At 35.6% G+C, this 23337-nt stretch overlaps 1 protein-coding gene across 6 annotated transcripts; it reads left to right on the top strand.

Moving 5' to 3' along the window:
* The first annotated feature begins 590 nt into the window (after positions 1-590).
* LOC121734746 (CLK4-associating serine/arginine rich protein) lies at positions 591-19854 on the top strand. Of its 6 annotated transcripts, none has more exons than XM_042125353.1 (17): positions 591-815; positions 926-1023; positions 1198-1376; positions 2792-2953; positions 3058-3164; positions 5236-5408; positions 8968-9131; positions 10007-10097; positions 11211-11411; positions 11442-11501; positions 12012-12065; positions 12235-12363; positions 12789-12852; positions 13576-13648; positions 14489-14594; positions 14841-14918; positions 18945-19854. In XM_042125353.1, the coding sequence occupies exons 1-17, from the start codon at positions 717-719 to the stop codon at positions 19681-19683; spliced, it is 2577 nt and encodes an 858-aa protein (XP_041981287.1). In that variant the 5' UTR covers positions 591-716; the 3' UTR covers positions 19684-19854. The 6 variants fall into 6 exon arrangements, with proteins under 6 accessions (XP_041981287.1, XP_041981290.1, XP_041981288.1 ...); XM_042125356.1 differs by having other exon boundaries at positions 11211-11501; positions 18945-19406; positions 19482-19854; XM_042125354.1 differs by having other exon boundaries at positions 11211-11501; positions 18945-19406; positions 19446-19854.
* The last annotated feature ends 3483 nt before the right edge of the window (positions 19855-23337 follow it).

The following is a 23337-nucleotide window of genomic DNA, read 5'->3' as shown; positions in this document are numbered from 1 at the left end:
TTTTTTTTTATTTGTCCCGGTCGGGACAGGCAAAGGGAGCGTTGTCCATACAGCCAAAAACCAATGACCTAGGTATTATGTAAATAAAAAAAAAACATTTTTTTAGAGAAGAGATCTGTGATTTTTTTACCTTTTTCTAAGTTTTTGACAGGGTTTTTGGGAGAATGTGAAAGAGTGATGTTGTGTTTTTATATTATTTTCCTAAAATTGTGTTATCTGGGTTTTAATGTGTAATATTGGTAGGATATTAACCATTAAATATTCGTTATCGTGCACAAGTGTGGAAAAGTGATGTAGTAACCAGAAACGTGCTCTTTTGTGTTCCCTCCAAAACTCCATCAAAAGTTTCAGTAAAGCGTCCTACCACTTTACTGAATCGACCGACTTGACTTCTTGACTGTATTGACTTTATACTTAGACTTTGACTAGACTTTGGACCTGACTGACCTGACGATAATATATAAAAAATTGCATTAAAGAATATTGTTTTCCCGCCATAATATTATACTCGACACTGGCTATGGTTATAGCCGAAGTGCCATTATATGAAAAAAAAAAGTTTTTGACAAATGACAATTGACAACAATGGCGTCGAATCTTCAATGTTTCAAGTGCTAATTTTTATGGATTTTTGTGAATAAAAATTTTGATGTTTATGTAGTCAGTGTATACTGTATGCAGGAGTTTAATTTAATGTTATAATCCTACTCTCAAAGATGTGGCACGAAGCTAGAAAGCAAGAGCGATTAATTCGCGGAATGATAGTTGACTATCGTCGACGCGCAGAACGCAGAAAAGATTTTTATGAAAAAATCGTAAGTAAATACTTCAACTAAGTAATAATCATGACAATTTAATGTTCAGTAATATTTACAACGTATCACAAAGTTTGTATGATAACACTATACTATCATAAATTTTACAGAAAGCGGAGCCGACACAATTTCTCCAATTGCATGGCAGACAATGTAAAATTCATCTAGATCCAGCCGTTGCTGCGGCGGGTGAAGGTCCGGCTATAATGTGAGCATTTTGAAAATAATAGGACTTATAAAAGTAGAATAGTCCAAACGTTAGTTCAAAACTCCATAAACATGCAAAGACATCAATTGTTTCAATTGTTGCAACCTAATTTTTCTTTCAAAACTATCATATTGAAAGTAGAAACAGTTTTTAATAACACATTTATTATTACAGGATGCCATGGCAAGGAGATCAAAACAATATGATTGATCGTTTTGATGTTCGAGCTCATTTGGACTACATACCCGAGGTCAAGGCCCCTGATATACCACCAGAAGAGTTAAACACAGAAGAAAGACAATGCAATTACGAAAGATACAGAATACTTGCTCAAAATGTCTTTCTGGGGATAAGTGAGTAAAATCTATAGTTTTTTTTTCTTGAAACTATGTATCATGTATATGTCGTAAGATTATTTGATAAATTCGATTTATCAAATAATCCTACGACATATACATGATACATATCGCGAAAATTCTAGAGATTTCGCGAAAACACGGATAATTAGATAATGCTGTTTATATTTTTCAATTTTTCTAAAAAAAGTTAGGTTTTTTGGGAAAATGCAAGTTGCCTTAGTAACTTTGCACATTCTTAACGCTGATTGGCTTGATTTTTTGCTGACTGACCAACTCTTATTCTGATTGGTTACTATCTTTTCCTATCTTTGAGGTATTATACCATAGAATTATAAAGGGTAAGAAACGACAATGCCTCTTCATAGGAACTTTACTTTTTACTTAACCTTTTTCTCATCTCAACCATAACCAAGTTTCTAGCTCTGTTGAACTTTCAGCACTAATTTCACTTGTATCAGTAATTTTGTATTTACAGACACACTTTTAGATAACTCTCCGCACTATTTTTCAAGTCCCACTGTAATTTTAAACACATTATAATATATCAAAAACTTCTAGCTCGCTTACAAAAACAGCCACAAACAAAACACATTTAAAACGTCAAGTCTTCAACCAATCAGAGAAGATGTTGTTGTGGGGTGCTTAAACCGACCAATCAGTGATTTTTTTCGATAATACCTAACGATTCGTTTCGCAATCTTACTAAGGCGACCCGCGTTTTCGCGAAAACACTACCTTTTGTCAGTAAGGTTGAAAAATGTAATCACCATTGTCTAATTATCCGTGTTTTCGCGAAGTCCCTAGAAGTTTCGCGATAATTCGATTTATCAAATCATCCTACGACATATATAATATTGTATACTTACTTAACGTGACCATTTATTTTTTTGTCAGAGCAGGATATATGCAGAATTATACAAAAAATAAAAAAGTCGGCCAAGTGTGAGTAGGACTCACGCGCGAAGGTTCCGTATCATTATAAAACAAAAATAATTGGGCAAAATTTGTGTTTTTTTATTAATTAATTAATTAGCCTTAATTAATTAATATTAATTATTATAAATTTTCATTTTGTTATTAATTAATTATTAAAGTATAAAGACAATTGAGTGTTTTGTGAATATTTCAAGTGCCTATCTATTGCCATTATTGATATCTAGCAAAATATGGCAGATAAATCATGTTTATTTTGTATGGGAGTGCGTTACTTCTAAGCATTTCACAAGCATTTTGAATATAAAAACACTTTTAAATTATCACTTGTCCTGTTTGCAAAAGCGGGACAATTTTGGCCTCGCGGGGGCACCGGGACAGACTGTCTCGTCCAACACAGGATGTATGGTCACGTTATGTATACTACCAATTGAAAGCAATAAAGAAAATTTGCTAATGAAACTCATTATTTTTAGGTGAAGACAAGTTCCTTCAACAATTGGCCATAGAAGAGCAGTTTGGTGTCACCATAGAAGAGAAGGAAATGCAAAAAGAGAAGTTGAGTGAAAAGAAGGGCACCGGTGTTGCCATAGGATACAATTATAATGATCCAACGGCTCAGCCTTCCAGTATTACCGGTAGATTTTATCTTTCCTTATGCAAGCTGTGACGAAGACTGGGTAATGGAAAAAGTACTTTGATTTTTTGGGGTAACTTTATGGCATTCAGTATTACGTTACAGGATCTGAACCTAAAAAAGTTGAAGCGAAGGACTCTGATGATGATTCCGATTTGGAGATTATTGATGTGGACCTAAGTATTGATGTCAACAAGATGGAAGCTCAACAGGTTATTATATTTTTTGATATTTTACTTGTTACATAAAGTCCTAAATAAATTTAAAAGGTTTTATATTTTATATTTAATATTATAATAAATAATTTATTTGCTAAAACAAGAAAAATAAAAACCTTTCTGTAACTTGTAATTTAAGTCTAGGCAAATTACACTTCTCCAATAATTAAAAGTCCTACATATTCAATGTTATGTGCTAATGGGTTTTGTAAGTAACAAATTATTGTTTTTTAAGCTTTAGTTATCTATATATTAATACCTGAGCCAAAAACTTTGTATCCCTTTTGACGAAAAATGGGGAAACGTAGGTGAATGAAATTTTGCACAGTTATAGTTTATATGGTGAAGGAGTGCATCGACCTAATATTATTTTGAAATAATGCTTTTATCATACATTTTTTTAACAAATAAAACATTACACACACTACAACACACACACTAGTCATCTCTACTTTCCCTATAATAATATGACAAATCTATATCAGGTTATCGATCATTCGTCAACAAATCGTTAACGATTCGGCCACGGTACGCGTGGCTAATGTAATATTACACGCAGCCAGGTGTGCTAACTACAGTCTACGATTCACCGTGAATTACAATTGAGTCGGGGTCTTGAGAGTTTTGGCGATGGAATGTATAATGTGGACGTGGGAGAGCCATGCTTCGGCATGGATGGGCCGGCTCGACCGGAGAAATACCACGTTCTCACAGAAAAAACTGAGTGAGTGAGTTTACCGGAGGCCCAATCCCCTACCCTATTCCCTTCCCTACCCTTCCCATTCCCCTATTCCCTTTCCTTGCCACCCCTACCCTCCCCTATTACCCTATTCCCTCTTAAAAGGCCGGAAACGTACCTGTAGCTCTTCTGATGCAGCGAGTGTCCATGGGCGGCGGAAGTTGCTTTCCATCTGATGACCCGTTTGCCCCCTTATTTCATAAAAAATGTGCAGAACCCGAACATAAATATGTATAAAGATTAAAGACACATAAATGATATACTGTATATTTTAAAGTAAATAATGATTTATAAAGTAAGCCGTCTTTATGCTAGCTGTATGACATTTTAAAGCCAATGACGTTCTCAGCGCCCCCACAACACCACTAACAGTTTTATTTTTATTATCTGGTCCAACTTCTTGATAATATGGTAAATTATTGTAGGTTCTATATGAACAAGGTTTCTGTACTTGACTGTAGATTCTTTATAATTAGATTTAACTTTTACTAATCGGCTAAATTACCGCTCGACTATACAGTGACCATAAGTCACACTCAGAGCATTCGTATTATCTATCTATATATTAATACGTGAGCCAAAAACTTTGTATCCCTTTTGACAAAAAATGGGGAAACGTAGGTGAATGAAATTTTGCACAGTTATAGTTTATATGGTGAAGGAGTGCATCGAGCTAATATTATTTTGAAATTATGCTTTTATCATACATTTTTTTAACAAATAAAATATTACACACACTACAACACACACACTAGGAAAATGACAGATTTTTGAGTGACAAGCCTATACATACGAATTATACTCTTTTATTTATGGTTGAAGTCTGTTGACAACAAGGTGACAAATTGAAAATGGATTATAGTTTTTTTTTATTGAATCTTAGATACTATTAGACAATGCTTACACGGCCAGTCTGAGATCAGCTGAGTCCCAGAGACAAGAATTGAAAAAAATATGATAGTCAATATTTTTTTTTTAAATGTAGGTAGTAGTCCTAATGTCATTGAAACTAAGGTCGAATTTCGACCATTGGGCGAACTCTAGTTATAGTAAACATCAATAAGTTCAATAACATTCATTATGTGCTTACAATAATTAAACTGATAAATAACTTCCCCTATTGATGATTATTTTGTTTGTCATATTGTTTGTTTGTGTAAGGCAGACGGCACACTTTTTCTGTGATCGAGTCTGCGGCGTGCATATAATCTGCATGGCCGCGCGATCTCCCTTAAGCACACGTTTGAACTGTGAATGTTGATTTTATAATATTTGCTTTATTTGGCAATAATATTTTTTTTTACTAATTTTATATGCGGAGTACAGGCACACGAGCTAAATGCTGTCGGACCACAGTTTGGAATGGCCGGATGTGACTTGTTCTCGTTTCTGACGGGAGATGCGGATGATGCAGAACACCAAAAACAGCTGATGCGGGAAGAAAAGGAGAAGGCAATGTTTTCTGGTCGAAAGAGCAGGAGGGAAAGACGCGCGCATCGGTAAGTGCTTATTGAATGAGAATTCCAATATGAGGCTGTTTAGCTCAAGAATGCTACTCGTTATTACAAAAGTCGAGCTGTATAGATTTTTTATTTTCATACAGTTGCATTCATGTCGGTGCCAGTATTACTTTCAGTGCTTAATCAGCAATCACACACAGAACCAATACCTTTTCTATTTTTTTTAAAGCAGTCAGAAAGAGAGGTCAAAACTCACAATGTTTAATGTGACGTCATATCGTCCGTACTGCACACAAAGTCTAACTTGCGTTATAGACACTAACAGCCATTCCCAATATTCAATCTATCTCTGGTTTGACATACAACCGATCGCAGCTAACATTGAATTGACATAAAATATATGTCTCTAATGTCTAATGTGAGCTATTCCTATCTCTAGTAGGGCAAAACCAGAGATAGATCAAATATTGAGAATGGCCGTAATAGTGAGGAGAGGAGGGTGCTTTTTTTGTAGTCACTCGAGCGTCATGGAGACTTACTAGGTGTTGTACATTAGGTAAAACTGATTAAAAAATAATAAGAGCGTTTTTTATTTTAGCGGTGGGTTCAGAAACTGCAGCCATTTTAAAGTTTTAAAAGAGAAAATATATTTAAAGAATGGCTTATTTAAGTCAGTTATAAATATAAAATATATTTATAACTGACTTAAATAAGCCATTCTTTAAATACAGCAAGAACTAAATCATTTAGTTTAGTACAAAATAAAATATCTGCGAAGCTTAGTTAGGAAAATATGAAGCTATACTTTTTATATTTTAAAATATACCTACAGGGTACAGGCTTACCAAACCTTTGAATTTGGGGTATACTAAACATCCAATATCTTAATCTGACAGATCCGATGACATTTCAATATTTAAAAAAAAAATTTTAACCCACCACATGAGACATCTGATTTCTATACCATGATAACTAGACACATGGCGGAAGCTTATACAAGCTTAATCTGACACGCCTGCGCTACTACCGAAATCCCCTCTTCCCCTCCCCAACTATAAGAGCCTGTTTCACCACTTCCTGAAAAGTGGCGAATAGGCTATCCACCAATTTACTTGACAGATCAAGTATGGAGAATCTGTCAAAAAAGTTGTGAATAGCCTATTCAGCACTTTATCAGAAAGTGGTGAAACAGGCCCTAAATAACGCGTGGTAGTCAGTAGGGATTGCAATCCGGCGTCATTTTCAATCCCGACCGGATTTGACCGGATTACCGTCAATCCGGCCGGATCCGGTCGGATCCGGCCGGATTGATGAAATTGAACTAAAAACCGAAAATCATCCTATTTTTGCTTTCTAATTAAAAAACAAGGCATATATGCATCACTTGTAGCTGATTAATGCAATATTTTCAAAACGAGATAACCACTCTTTAAAAACTGTAGAGCATGGAATAATATTTAAATGTCCGTATGGTTGCTCAGGCACATTACGGCATTATCGCAACCTAGTCGGCCTAACCTAGAAGAATGAGCAGGTTAATTGCACCCTCCCCACCACCATACGTAGCCGTAGTCAATGGCGAGTTGATATTTAACGATATAAATCCATTTGTTGCTACTTGCTCATCATTTAAAAGCTTTACTTAGCAAATAACTTCTAATAGAGCTGCTGCGGTTCCGTAGTACCGCTAGTTTTTGATAATTTTTGTATAGTCAATGAATCTACATTTATGACGTATTTTACACTACTAACAACATCATCTTAGTCACGTTTAAATAAATTTGAACGAAAAGTTCCTTTATACTTCGTCGTATAAATTTTTTTAGATGATCGACTATTACTCAATAACTTTGAAGTGTTCTTAGCCGTGATAATTTTCCTTTTAAATTCAGCACATTTCCTACTCCTGTGATTTTTTCACATTTCGAGAAGCAACCGTTTAGCTGGTAGAAGGGGGGGGGGGGGGGGCACTGGACTGGATGATTTTTTCCACTTTAAAACTTCATATTGCACAAATGGATCCCTAAATCGGAAAATGATCTAAGAATACTCGTAATATTTTTAAAACCTATCCAACGAATACCCCACACGGTGGGGTGGACGCGAAAAAAATCATCCTCGCTTCATGTCAGCGTTGCCAGAATGTTACTTTTGTAACATTTTACGTTACTTTTGACCCTTGCATGTTACATTCATGTGACATGACTACAGATGTTACTTTTGGTAATTGAAAAAAAAAAAGATGTTTGAAACCAAAAATGCGAAAACGAAACACACTTAGTTTTATTGAGTTTTGTCGTTACAGCTGACAATGCTTTGAATGAACGTGGCGAAAAAAGCAACTAACGCTGCCATTATACAAAAACAAATTTTTGACAGTTCTCCTTTATCAGCAGCGCCCCCGCCCACGAGTCTGACTCGCTCATAAAAGGTGTTTTTTTGTATAAGAGCTTATGTTATTATATTTTCATTTTAATAGGTATATAAATAATTTTAATAATAAAATAATTAAACGGAATCCAAAAAATCACTTCATCTCTATATGTATAGTATGTTTTCGTGCATTCTGGATAACCCCCCCCCCCCCCTCCCCCCCCGCGGCATTTAAAATATTATATAATAAGTAATACGAAATGTTACTTTTCCCCTCAAAATGTTACTTTTCGCATGACAATAAGTAACTTTCGAACATACAGCTCTGGCAACACTGCTTCATGTGTATGGGAGGTACCATAAAAAATATATATTTTTAAGATTTACCATATACCATTTTGTTGGAATCATTAATATGTATATTCATGCCAATTTACTTTGTAGGTCCTATACATAGTCTCTGAGCAAAACCGCGGACAGATAGACGGACAGACAGACCGAAACTATAACTGTTCATTATTCAATACAGAACCCTAAAAAGTGAGAAAAAGCTTATCCAGGGGTAACGCATTTAACGTAAGTTATTCATGCAACAACCATATCAGTTTGCTACAAATTAAAGTACATTTTTATGTTTAGCAATATTCCACGAAATAAACCTCAACTTGTAAGTACATGAGTGAGTGTACGCATAGGCATGCGCAGCACGGCATACACTCACTCATTTACTTACAAGTTGATGTTTATTTCGGGGAATTTTGCTAAAAATATTAATAATATACAATTTTTTAAGCTTTGGATTTCCGCAAAGTAACGCCTGATTCTATTAACTATTGCCACAAATCGCTAACATCGGATCCGGTCTCCGGATCCGGTATATTCGGACCGGATCCGGTACCCGTAAAATGACGCCGGATACGGCAAATTTCCGGATCCGGTTTTCCGGATTGCAATCCCTAGTACTCAGGGACTGCCGTTCATATTTTCTATCATTTTATCATTTTATATCATATCATTTTATCAACTTATGCAATTATAATAATTATTCGCACACACACGTTAAACGTCGTGCCGGTCAGGGTGGGGGGTTATGTTATTTTCCTTACGGAATTTCTTGATTCGGTCGCTGCGCTGAAAGCCCGCAATAAAATATTATAAAAGCTATGCAATGCCTTAGAATGAATATATTATTTTGATACATAATATTTGATATTCCCCATTGCAGCGACAAGAAGTTAGCGACTCGCGCGGTATCGCCTCCGAGCTACGCGGCGCCGGTCGAGCGCGCGCCGTCCCGTTCACCGTCACGTTCACCGGACCGCTCGCCGACGCCCGATGCCGCACCCACATTCATCACATCTTTCGGCCCCGAAGATGAAGTCAAACCAAGTGGGTATCATCACCAGTAACATAAAAATTTTATAATTTAGACAGGCGTGAGTCGTAACCAATCTTTTCAAGATTCCATGTCTTTTTTTTTTTTCAAAATTATCATAAATTATTAAATATTCTCATGCTGTTTATATGCTCTGCTTATAATATAAGAAATTCTCAACCTGCACACTAAACAAAATGTTCCATTACTGTTTTATTTAATTTACGGTTTCTTAGAGCAAAACATAATATTAACTATGAAAATAATTTTTTTGTGTAAGTTGTAGAAGAGATCAAATTGTGTGTTTTATTTCATAAGATTTGTGCATGTAGAACTACACTTGTAATTTAGGATACATTAATCTTATTAGCTTTGTCCACACTGTGCCTTTTTCTGTTCGTCAAAGGCATGCGTTATAACAGCGAACGTGAGGCAGGCCCGCAACGCATGCCTGACCGTATCCAAAAAACAAAAATGACAATGTTAGCGTTGCGTTCGTTGACGTATTCAAAAATAGGTCCAAACACTAAGCACTATCACTGTCCTAGATCATAGCCAAGGTTTCACCGGATCACTGACTATAATTGATCACTTGTTTTCACTCCGAAGTCGCCTTGAAGATCGCTCTGATTGAACTGAATTGATTGGCGCGTCTACCTGCTCCTATTTATATGGGCCGAGACTAGTTCCGGACAGTTCCATTCTAGATCGTACCCAAATCGCGTAAACAACGTTTATACCACCACCTAACGTCATCTAGTATCGAGTAGGGGATTTATGTTGTCTGTGTTCCCTCGATAAGTTTCGCTGGTTTGACGCTAGATGGCAGTATATGTCGTAAGTCCGTAACAATATTATCTACGATGTTACACCTTTTCGTATCTTTCAGGTCTTCCACCGAGGCCGCTGTATGCTGACAAATTAAAGTTAAATTTGAAAAAGAATCTATTGTATTCAGAAGTCGCAAAGACACCTAAAAAGTAAGTTATGATTCATTATATAATTTTTCATTAGGTATATGTACAATCGAGGAAGTTGATTCCTATGCAATTGACAGACCAACGTTATTTGGTCGAATATGTCAATTCAATGTTAATTGTGATCTGTCAGCTGGGTTTGACGTAACGCGACCAAACTACTTAGGTCCCCGATTTGCATAGGAATCAACTTCTCTGATAGTATATTATAGTGTTGTATTCGAGTAATGTTGTGTGTATACTGTGAGGTTGCTACTATGTCATATTTCTCTAATCGTGAAAACCTGTCATTGACTTTTTTTTATATAATATTGGTTTTATTGTATTGCAAATAAAAGTTGTTGGTTTTCTAAAATAAATAAATAATATTAAAGCCATCAAAATACCATCCTTTAGAATGATGACTCCCATTACCCCTATATTGGACTGTTCAAATATGGCTCCAGTTATTGCCATAAGCATGGCTATATAAATAAGTAGGGCAACGAAAATTATATGGCCAACCTGAGTATGACAGCTGATAATGGTTCTACTTTTTTACGGTGTGCATTTCGTGGATCTATTTAAAGCCCAAAAACACTGAACGAATAATATTTACTAGAGTTAAATTTAATTATCTTCTTTTGGCTCCCCGTTTACAGTATTGAAAATTTCAGATTTAATTAAAAACGAACAATAATCCATTTTTAATTTGACCACAGACTTCAACCACAGAATACATATTAGTACACTTCAACCATTAACAAAAGAGTATAATTCGTATGTATAGGCTTGTCATTCAAAAATATGGTAGTGTGCACATTGTAGTGTATGTAATGTTTTATTTGTTATAAAAATGTATGATAAAAGCATAATTTCAAAAAAAAATTAGCTTGATTCACTCCTTCACCATATAAACCATAACTGTGCAAAATTTCATTCCCCTACGTTTCCGCATTTTTCGCCAAAGTTTTTTGCTCACATATTAATGTATAAGATATTCTTTTTCATGAAAATTTTTGGTTTGTATAATAATAAGAAAATAATAGCTAAAACAGTTGTAGCTGCCACAGGGACCCGATCCCATTCTGATCGCGCGCGGATTATACTACAAACTTAAACTGTTTTTTATTTTAGGTCAACTGAAACCCGTCGACCTCAAATAGGTCCTCGGATGCCAGGGTCTCGATCGAGGTCACTGTCGAGGTCAAGTTCCCGTTCCCGGTCGAGGTCACCCGTGAACTCCTGGAGGAAGTCCCGGTCTGCCTCGAGGTCGAAATCTCGGTCCAGGTCGTCGAGGTCACGGTCACGCAGCCCGTACCGAAGGTCGAGGTCACGGTCACGATCGAGGTCAAGGTCTCGGTCGAGGTCGCGGTCACGATCGAGGTCACGTATATACGGAAGCCGTCGGTCTAGAAGCCCCGCAAAGTTTGTAGATGTGTTTTTTTGACATCTAATATGTTAAAGTCTCGTGTCACAGTGTTTTGTTAGGCCTGCAAATAGGTTATTTATCTACTTTTTATATTGATACTAGAAATAATTTATATGGCAAAACAATATTTGCTGGGTCAGATCTACGAATAATAAAAACGAAGGAAAAGTAACTCCGTCCAAAAACATGCTCCACAATACTTGTCAAAAAAGTGTACCTTAGGTACACATTTCAATACATTTGCAATATTTAGGTGACCTTAAGTGGTACTAGGCTGACGTTACATGACAGATTAAAAGGAACCAAATTTAAAACGTAATAGTATGGGAGTTACGATTCCTTAGTTTTTATTATTTGTAGGGTCAGATAATCATCATCATCATCATCATATCAGCCTATAGTCGTCCACTGCTGGACATAGGCCTCTCTCAATGAATTTTAATAGTCGCAAAAAAACTTTAAATAAAAATAAAAACACTTTTTAATAGCGAACCTTATTTTTACAGCCATGGAAGTGGGTATTCCAACCGCCATAGGTCCAGATCAAAGTCTTATGACAGGTAAGCTGATTTATTTATTGTTAGTGGTCACATCAAGCTAAGTGGGCACAAACATAATTCAACACAGGGCTATGTAATTTATGTATTGTATTACCAATCTGTTCACATTTACCCTAATAGAGGATCTTTTTTTCTTGTTGGCTTAAAGTTAAAAATTAACTTTTTTTAGCAGTGAACGCAATACGCAAAGTAAGCCGGCCCTGCCCCGCTACTACGGCCGCCGTAAAGAGGACAAATCGTCCAGTGAACTGTCACTTGATTCCGATTCTAGCGACTCTGCCGACAATGAGAAAAATAAGTGAGTATATTTTACTAATACCAGCTGCTGATGTATAATAATTATAAGCTGGTTTATGGTCTTCATATTGACGTTTCAACTTTTTAAAAGTAAATAAAAAATTGGGCTCTTACAATTTTGACTCCGTGATTTGTTTTTTTTTTTACTTTTTACACAAAGTGCAACATGGCGGAATTGCTGCTAGTCATTTACTTTAGGGTGTACTATCAGAGAAGTTGATTCCTAGGCAGATGGGAGACCTACGTTGTTTGGTCGCGTTATGAGAAACCTTGCCGACGGATCACAAATAACATTGAATTGACATGATCTGACCAAATGACGTTGGTCTGACAACTGCCTAGGAATCAAATTCCACGATGGTACATACACTTATTAAAACAAGTCAGTCGAATCCCTTTTTCATATCTTCTTTTATGTAATTTCAGGTCATCGGTGGGCACTAAATCCCATTCAAACCAGAGTCATTACCGATCTGGAGCCAGCTCCAAAGTCAGTAAGAATCATTTACTTTACATTTGTTCGCTTACATTTTAGCACCAGTTAGATTTTCTTTCAATTTGTTATTCGGAAGACATAAACCTACGATTGGTAAAAACACTAGAATCAAATACCTTTGACGATTACTTTTATGACACTGCCTCAACAAGTAAATACAATATAAGTTTCTATGAAGTTTTAGAATTTATCGGTCTTACTACAAAAGATTTAAACACCCGTTAAACAGTTGATTAGAGAAAAATTCAGTACAAAATGGTCACAAAACAACTGTTCAACAGATGTTTAATCTTTTGTGGTAAGACCGTAAGTATTTAAAACTACATCTAGTAGTAAATTAAGACTATCTTGTAGTAATTAAGATTAGAAGTTTTGCTTGAAGGAGTGTCATACATCCTTGAATATTAACTTTGCATGCTCTATACAACCTAATTTAACAATATTATATATTTGGCTAAACTAGCATAAAATATCGTGTATTTAGCTAGCTGTTCATAGAATATACTTTTTTAGAGACTCGAATCTTGTCCATATTAAATTCAACACATTTATTTAAGAAATAATTGAGTTACATTGCAATGGTTTCATCTTTTGTTGGAATATTATATATTGTTAATGTATTGTCAACAAAATGTTTGGTGAAAAAGGTAACTTTATAAAAGTATACTCTCTCAATGGTAACATGTAACATGTTATTAACATTTGTATATTTTTCAGGGTCCGTCTAGAGAAACTCTCACAATGAAAGAGAGACTTAAAAAGAAAATGCAGGCTCAGTTGGCGAAACAATGTAAGTTTTTTAATTATCTAAACACGTCCATCGTTAAAAATTATTTTTAGATTACAATGATGAACGACGAAAAATTGGAAAATAAATTCGAAATGAAAAATAAATAACCATATGGTGGAAGAACAAGTTTGTGGTGAAAAAAAATTTTAGAGATACAATTATTATTGTAAGTTGTCAAGGTAAGACAAGTTAGACTTTGCATCATATTGGTCAAGTTAGGGTTTGTTACTTGACCACACATTGTTAAGTGTGTTAAAAATATGTGAGTAATAACAATACTTAAGTTTTATAAAGTTTTACCAATTTTATTATACTAATATTATTTTTTATTTTTTAATGTTGTTACCAAGGTTCTTTGATTGATTGAAAACGACACTTATCATAATAGGATGGCAACACAGTTTATACAGTTTACTCATTTCATTCTGTTAAGTGTCTATTACTTGTATCTCAGACAAAGGCAGAAATATTGAATAGCAAACTAGGTGCTTAAATATTTTATTGTACCACTTGTAATAATTGTAATTTAAAATATTTTTGTAGATGTGCAAGTCTTTATGCTTCAAATATTGTTATTACTAAAGTAATAAGAGAGATTCGAATATTATTAGGGTGCCTTTACACTGTGTCACATGCAGTGCGGCAGCAGCGCGACTCCTATACTAAAAAGAGTCTCCTCCTGTCGCGCGGCTGTCCGCTGCTCTTTTCGTATAGAAGGCGCTGCTGACGCATTATTGGCGACCTAATGTGAAGGCACTCTTATTTACTAGTAGGAAAAGATCTCTGTTATTATATTATTAGTTTTAACTTTGATGTTGTAACTGTGTGTCCGTCTGTCAGTGCGTGCGGACAAGCGGGCGGAGGCGGCGCGGCTGGAGCGCGAGCGCGGGCGGCAGGCGCGACGGGACGAGGAGATGAGGGAACTGGCCATCAAGCTGCGACGCAGGTAACCAACAATCATATAATATGTTGATACGCGAGCGAAAAACTTTGGATCCCTTTTGACGAAAAATGCGGAAACGTAGAGGTGACTGAAAACGTAAACTTACTCAGAAAAATAAATGCAGTTATTATTTTTACGGACAAATACAACTTTTGAAAACTATTACATATAAAAAATCAAAAGTTGGAAAAAATGACACACCCTACTCTACAGTCTACTGCGTAATACTTATACTGATATTTGTATCAGGCAACGCGAGATGCGACACCAGCAATACCGACGATCCAGCGACGACGACTCCGACAGCCGCAGCGGATCCTCGTCCAGGTAATCTAATATATAAAATTCTCGTGTCATGGTGTGCGTAATTAAACTCCTCTGAAACGGCTCGACCGATTTTCGTGAATCTTAGCGAGCATATCGGCTAGGGTTGAGAATCGCACAACATCTACTTTTTATATTGATAAGTGCATTTGTTGAGTAAATAATAGTAAATTATTACAACTCGAGACTGACGGCGACCATTGTTTGTGCGACGGGATAGCGATGGACGTTGCCATGGTGCCATACTTATTTAGTCACTTCAATAAAATAATATGGGCGAAATGCTTTATATGGAAAAACAACGTTTGCCGGGACAGCTAGTCTATTTATAATAAGACTGAACCGATTTGGCTAATTTTGGTCGTGAAATGTTCGTGGAAGCCAAGGGAAGGTTTAAATTAGGAGAAAAGTGATACGAAAGTTACCGGGTCCTCTAGTAAGTAGTATCAAATAACGATGCTTCTCGGTTATGGTGACAGTGGCTGGTTTCATTCTAGTCAGAATTACGCAGGAGTGATTTTGTGTTTGCGAAGAGCTTAGTTAGAAATGTTATCTATGTAGACACCTTTTCCAATTGTACAAAAGAGTTCGAACTTTTTTGTATGGAGCGGGCATACCTAATAAGTTTCAAGTACTTAAAATGTTGTATTTTGGTGTACACCTATGAAACATACGCCGATCGACAGAGAAAATAATTACAAACAACAAATACTCTTTGACAAAATGTCGTAAATGTTATTACTTTCTATACTATAATATTATAATTGGGAAGAGTTTGTTTGTTTGAACGCGCTAATCTCCGGAACTACTGGTCCAATTTGAAAAATTCTTTCAGTGTTAGATAGCCCATTTATCAAGGAAGTAAAATAAATAAATAATAAATAAAAAATGTTATATTTCTGAGTAAATTTGAATCAAATTTTTTCAGAATGTCTACCTGATGCCTACCACCGGTTCGGGAACTACCCCGGCGAGAAGAACCGGCGTAAGAAACTCGCAACTAGGAAGGCTATAGGCTATATTTTATCACGCTAATACGGATAGGAGCGAAGAAATAGAGAAAAGTGTGGAAAAAACGGGGGGAAATTATTTGAAAGGGCTTATTTGAACGCGCTAATCTCAGGAACTACTGGTCTGATTTGAACAATTTTATCAGCGTCAGATAGCCTATTTATCGAGGAAAGCTATAAGCTATATTTTATCACGCTAAGACTAATAGGAGCGAAGAAATAGAGGAAAGTGTGGAAAAAACGGGAGAAATTATTCGAAATGGCTTATCTCACGGACTACTGGAGCAATTTTTCTGTTATTTGGCACAGATAAGAAGTAGATCACGTGAAGGATCATAGGCTATTTTTTGTGAACTAATTTGTCTGTGGAATATCTAATTTACGTGGGCGAAACTGCGCGGAACGTTATATTTCGCGTGGTCACGACATCACGCGTAAACGGTTAGACCCATTTTGCTGAAATTTGGTATAAAGATACTTTGAGTCTCGAAAAAGAACATAGGATACATTTTGTCCCGGAAAATGTACGGTTCCCGCACAATAAACTTTTATGATTATTGCCTAAACTATTCGATCTATTTTGATGAAATTTGGCATGGAGACTGGAGATACTGATTTGAATCTGGAATAAGGAATGTTTTTTGTCCCGGAAAAATGTCCCACACAATATACTTTTCTGATTTGCGCGTAAAGGACTTAATCCATGTACGGGAACAACTATAAACTAAAGTCCACGCGGACGAAGTCGCGGGCAACAGCTAGTTTTTAATATTTCAGGTTGTATCTAAAATGTTATTTATTTTACACTAGCTGTTGCTCGCAACTTCGTCCGCGTGGACTTCAGTTTATAGCGCGCGATGTCAACAAAATTGGTGTTAAAAGCTTTTATAAAAAAAACCTTGGTACCCCGTAAATCAAAACAGCTGTGCAGTGTGCACATAATATTTCAATTTTTTTAGTAAAACTTTATATTTTATGCCAAATTTTTAAGCTTATTTAGCCCCCCAATCACACAACTTTACCCATAAACTATTTATCATTGATAGGTTTAAGGTAATATGTCACTGCATAAATAAAGTACTGATTTATTAAATAACGTAAAAAAGAAATAACAATCGAAAAAAATTCGAAAATTGAATGTAAGATAATACCACCTCTTATAGAAAGACTTTTGGGCAAGCGTTAGCGCGATGTAGGAGACGCACGGTGCCATCTATTATGAATTTTTAGAACTAACTTAATTTGAACATATTTACGCATTTTCACCCCCTTACAACCCTTTTTTCCAGTAAAAAAGTAGCCTATGTTCTTTTTCAGGCTTTAGATTATCTGTATACAAAATTTCATTACAATCGGTTCGATAGTTTTGGCGTGAAATCGAGACAGACAGACAGAGATACTTTCGCATTTATAATATTAGTATAGATTTTCAAACTGAAATAACTCAGAAAGTATATTACACTACTCAACAAATTTTCAACTTTTTTTTTATCTGAGTTCTTACTATGTAATTATAATTCCTTCTTATTGGTATAATATAAATATGTAAATTAAATTTTTGGATCACATCTCATTTCAGAGATAAATGAAATTATTCAAACATATGATTTTCTAGTAAAATCAAGCTCATCCGTTAGGTTTTTTTGATGTTTTGATTAAAAAGGGGAAGATTTCTTGGTGCAGCTGGCTTTACGCTAGTATTAAGATCCTGGAGATTCACTAATAAGGCTCCAACAGTAATCTGCTAGCATAACAGGCCCCCATCTTGGAAAAAAATTCAGCCGTATCTTCATGAAAGCGGTTCCCATGTTCATGGCTAACTGATCCCATATTTTCGGGTAAAAAGTCTAAATGCGAAGTAAGTAAATGACATAATATATGATATAACATTCCTTTTTAAGGATACAGTCCAACATCAGTTGTATTTTTGGCGAAAGTCAGCGGATTTGTTGTCACCGAGAAAATTCTTTGTCACATCAATAAAAGCTTCCCCTGCTTGTTTTTTAGTATGATTAAGAGTAAGTTGATGTAAAAGATGAATCTTCGATCAGCTTTCTTACGCCCTACCTACGAATAAGATTCGATTTTGACTTCGATTTTCACCTAACCATAGAGAAAATGGCCTAACAAAACTTTGGAAACTTGCAAGAGAAATTGTAATGCAGGACTATCTTTGTTCAAATGTTTTACAAAAATATTCATAAAGCCTAATTTTATGTGTTACGGCAGCAAAATAATTTAATCGGACTCAACCAATTAACCAAATTTATCAATCTTATGTCTCGGTACGAGTGACTTTCGTGATGGCCAGATTTTGGCGTAAGTTCGCCAAAAATGTAACAAAATAAGTTAGAACTGCTAACATTTCAGTTCATCAAATAAACTAAAGTATAAAGTAAGTTTTGTTTGTAAAATAATCTTATTTTCGAAATACCAGCAAAGTTACGTCCACATTACAGAAAGTTTGAATTCATATTTCTCAGTTTCTAGATGTGATATCAAAATAAAATGCCCACACATATTTATTAGTAGTCAACCTCGATATGAAATGATATGTACCAAATCAGATTTCTTTTTAGTGTGGAGTAGTGTTATTTACGACATTTTGTCAAAGAGTATTTGTTGTTTGTAAACATCTTCTTTTTTGATTGGCGTATGTTTTATAGGTGTACAGTGTACATCAAAATACGGCAGGTTGTTCTTTTTAAAGTAAGAAAAAAAAGTAGAATAATTATTAATATTTGCAGCCCTTCTTGATAACAAACAAGTGCTTCTGTATATCTTTTGTTTGTGTCTAGTTCGACGCCCCGTTTAAGAATATTTACTGCGGCATTTTCTATATTCATTTTGTCTCAACAACTATGAAAAATGGTAAAATGTAATCGACTAGTTTTATTAATGCATTATTTTTAAATTCATGTACGGTACATAATATTTTAATGGTAATCTAACACCTTCAAAATCATATCTAATAATATTTTTTTTCTGTCTTAACATAATATTTATGTTGCTATTACAGACACTCGCCAGTATCAGAGAAGAAACGCGATCGGAGCGTGTCCAAGAGCAAAAGCCCTGAACCGAGGCCACCGCCAAAAGAACCGTCCCCATACAAGTACAGGGAAGAACCTCACATGAGGCGCAGAAACGACGAACCCTACTATAGAGACGAAAGGTGTGACGAAGACAGAGGTCAGAATCACCAAAATTATCAGAAACAGGAAAGAAGAGACTATAGAAACTTTGAGAACCCCCGGCAAGATGACAGGTATGAGGAGAGGCAACCCGGGCCTAGCTGGAGAAAGCCCGATCAAAGGTATAAACCTCAGGGGTCTAGATTTGATCAAGGGTCCAGATTTGACCAGGGATCAAGATTTGACCAAGGCGCCAGATTTGATCAAGGATCCAGATTTGACCAAGGCTCCCGATTTGATCAAGGATCCCGATTTGATCAAGGCTCCAGATTTGATCAGGGATCCAGGTTTGACTCTCAGGGGTCTAGATTTGACCAAAGCTTTAGATTTGATCAAGGCTCCCGATTTGATCAGGGATCTAGGTTTGACTCTCAGGGGTCTAGATTTGATCAAGGATCCAGATATAACCAAGCGCCCAGACACGAGCAAGGGTCTAGATTTGACCAGGGTTCCAGATTTGACCAAGGGTCTAAATACAACGATGATGGGCCTCCAGGTTGGCCGAGGGATTCGCAAGAGAGAGAAAGCGGTAGCTCTAAAAAAGTCAAATTAGTAGATTATTAATAATTTATAAAGTTTTCCAACTTACTAATGAAAATATTTACACGGCCAATGTACAAGTTTGCTTGTCTCTATCTGTCATATTGAAAATATTACATCTTACATGACGGATAAAGATAGTAAATTTTGAATATATAGTCTGTCAAGAAAGTGAAAAAATTAAAAAGTGGTAACATCGTAGTGTCATCCCTTTCAAATCAATCTAAAGAAAAAAGGGATCACACTACAATGTTGCCACTTTTTAATTTCTTCACTTTCTTGACGGACTATATGTTGCGTACAACTGTTTTTTAGTAAGAGGGTAAATACTATTATGTATATAGGAACGTTTTAAAATTATAGATATGTCACATCTTCCAAATTGTCTGAAATGAAATACTTCCGTATTTGCTACGTTATTTTACACTACACTAGGCAGCACCAACTTTCAAAGGTCTAAAATGGCAATCTATAGTATTAAAGTAATTAAGTCCTCTGATGCCGCGGCCGCACATGCGTCTATACTCTATCGTACGAAGCTTCGTGCCATGAGACGATAACATCGGACGATACATGCATATCGTCCAATGGTATCGTTTTAAGCACGAAGCACTACGCAGATGCGGCCCGGGCATAAGGGATATTATGAATAAACTTTTATAAAAGTCTGTCTTGTGCCAACCAGGATGTTGACTCGTATAGTTTGTCTTTGATCTAAAAATATAGCCAAATACTAAAATACATTTGCTGTCAATTATTTTTTATGACACAACGAGAAATATGCATATTATGGCCTTGTTTGTTGTGTTGTTAGATGTTTTGGCGTGTTGAAGATATTGTCAGTCATATGCTAAGTACTCACATACGGTTTTGCGCGATAGTTTTACTCCAAATTGAGTAATAATTACTTTGTGGACCGCAAAACTCACAGCTCGAAGGCTCGCATCGAGCCGGCTCGATGGAATTAAATATATCGATTTTGAGTAAAACTATCGAGCAATGCTGAATGTGTGGATGAAAGCTCGAGCCGCGGGTTTTGCTCGACGTTATTGCTCGATCGAGCAAAACCGTATGTGAGTACTTTGTCTTACTTAGCATAATTGTTGATTCAGACCGCAACGTAACGCGCATTTTTAAATTTATATGGATTTGACAGATTTGCAAGACGTCTCGTCAAATCCATACAAATGTATGCCACGCCGCGCCCCGCCTCGCCTCGTCACATTGCGGTCTGAATTGACTCATAGGTGTGTGGATGCGAAGTAGCAATAATTTTGAGTGTTAGAAACTACATGTTTTAACTACTTACATGTATTATGATACTTTGATGGCGAGATACAAGTCGTTAACATAACAGATGTCTTTTAACTGTTTTCTCTTTTACAATATGGCGGCGTTAGTTCTATGTTCTGGCTACGTGCCAAAATAGACTTGTAAATCTGTGTAGCCAAATGCAATATGAATGTCGTCAATTGTTACGAGTATTTTAATGTACATAATACATTGGTTGTGAAATATTGAGTTATCGGTTATATATGATGTTAACAAGTTATCATCATTAATTATCAAATAAACTTTATAAAATCGGTACAAATATTCAAATTTATATAATTTTGGCACACATAGACAATAAAATGTATACTATTATAGTCTTTAATCTTTATGAACACAATTTTATTTGCCAAAATTTGATGATATATTTTTTTAAAGAATATGGATTATTGAAACACTTATGTCAAATAAAATAGGGCCTTTGCATCCGTTGTGGATGATTTGTACAGTTTTATCCGAGCAAAGTAGGTAACCAACTCTTAAATAGTATTTTTAATAGGCTCTTCCATAAAATAACAGTGATCAAAAGTGAATATTTATGTATGTATTTGTAGGTGTAAAAATGCTTCATGTAAGTTTTGTTTCATGTTTATGTAATATACCTATTTATAACATAGTAACTGGTTTTATTGTCTCTTTCCCAAACTCGGCTAATAAATCGTTAAAACAAGAACTATCTGCCGCATTCAGCGACGAATATTAATTAGTTAACTGTAATTGGATAGATAATGTATGGTGCTGCTTTTTTTTATAAATGGCTCCTTTGTCAGAGTGTTATGATCTAAGATCACGTCCTGTACTAATCACCTGCACTCGCAATAATCAATCAAAGTGAATAAAGGACTGTAAATCTTTAATCCCAGCTATTTACATAGCTGGATTAATTAAAGAAAATGAAACAATTTAACTCTCGAATTTAGAAAAGACACAGCCCAAAATTCCACCTCATGCATATTTATAAAATTTAATATTTATTTACAAATTCAGCGTGCGGAGCCGCCGCGAGTTGTATAGTGACTGTGTACCTACTACCTACTGAGATAAAAGTGTGGATAGGCAGAAAACTTACGGCCGTTCCCAATATTTGATCTATCTCTGGTTTTGCCCTACTAGAGATAGGAATAGCTCACATTAGACATTAGAGACATATGTCAATTGTGAGCTATTCCTATCTCTAGTAGGGCAAAACCAGAGATAGATCAAATATTGGGAACGGCCGTTAACCGCTCAACGTTTTTATACTACCCTACATATAAAAATATTTAGGACTAAACACGCGCCTCCACACACACCTAAACTTTTGCTGCTTGTACATTTTTAGGGTTCCGTATTTATTTTATTTTCGTAGAACTAAACGTTAACTCTGACTGTACCTACTTTTTATTCGGTCAGAGAATTTATAAAATGTTATAATCTCGAAATAGGTCTGTTAGGTCTCCTCGGAGAATAATTGCCAGTATTCGGGATAAATCAACTAGCAAGGTAGAAAAATAACTGTAAATAGTGTATTTCAGAAAATAATATAATTTTAATTTACATTTCAGTCCTCTTATAGTCGAAACCGTGGGAGGCGCAGATGACAGAACTTTTCGTCGACACGGTTTTGACTATTTACAATACTTAATTTATTAATCCTAATACCTATATCACAATGTTTGTACTATCAGAGAAATTAATTCATAGCGGACGTAATTTAGTCGGATTATTTTAAGTCAATCCAAGTCGACGAATTACGAATGTTGACCTGAAAAACCGAACAATTAACGTAAATGATTACAAGAATTTTGTAGCACTTATGGGTACCATTATCATGATGAGTGCCTTAACTTTGTATGCAGCTACTGTCTATAGAGTATAGACTATAGAGCATGGGCGTATATAATCCTGGGGGTCCGGACCATTACTGTCTATCTTACTTGTCCTTGTTGTGAATTTCGACAATAATATATATACCTACCTTGCCGATTAAAAAAATCGGTGCGGTACATGTATAAAAAAAATATTTTAGATTTCCTAAACACGTTGCCTATTTGCTGCTGCGGAACCCTTCATGCGATTCCAACTCGCACTTGGCCGATTTTTTACGTTAGGGACCCCCCCCCCCCCTCCCTTATCAAAGTTGTATATACGCCCGTGCTATAGAGTGTAGACTATAGAGTGACACTATACAAGGCGAAGGTGAAGTTAGCGCTCGCCTGACTGCCGCACTCAAAGGCATTTCATGATTACTTAAGTTTAATTTAATGAAGATTTTGTCAAAAACTAAATACATTTTCTAACAAACTCTTCATTAAATTAGAGTTATGTAATTTATTATAATGATTAAAATATGACCCTGAGTGCTTT

This window comes from Aricia agestis, chromosome 16 (genome assembly GCF_905147365.1).
Source record: "Aricia agestis chromosome 16, ilAriAges1.1, whole genome shotgun sequence".
NCBI lineage: Eukaryota > Metazoa > Arthropoda > Insecta > Lepidoptera > Lycaenidae > Aricia > Aricia agestis.
The sequence above is the reverse complement of the archived record's forward strand: the minus strand, read 5'-3'. Positions and strand labels throughout refer to the sequence as shown.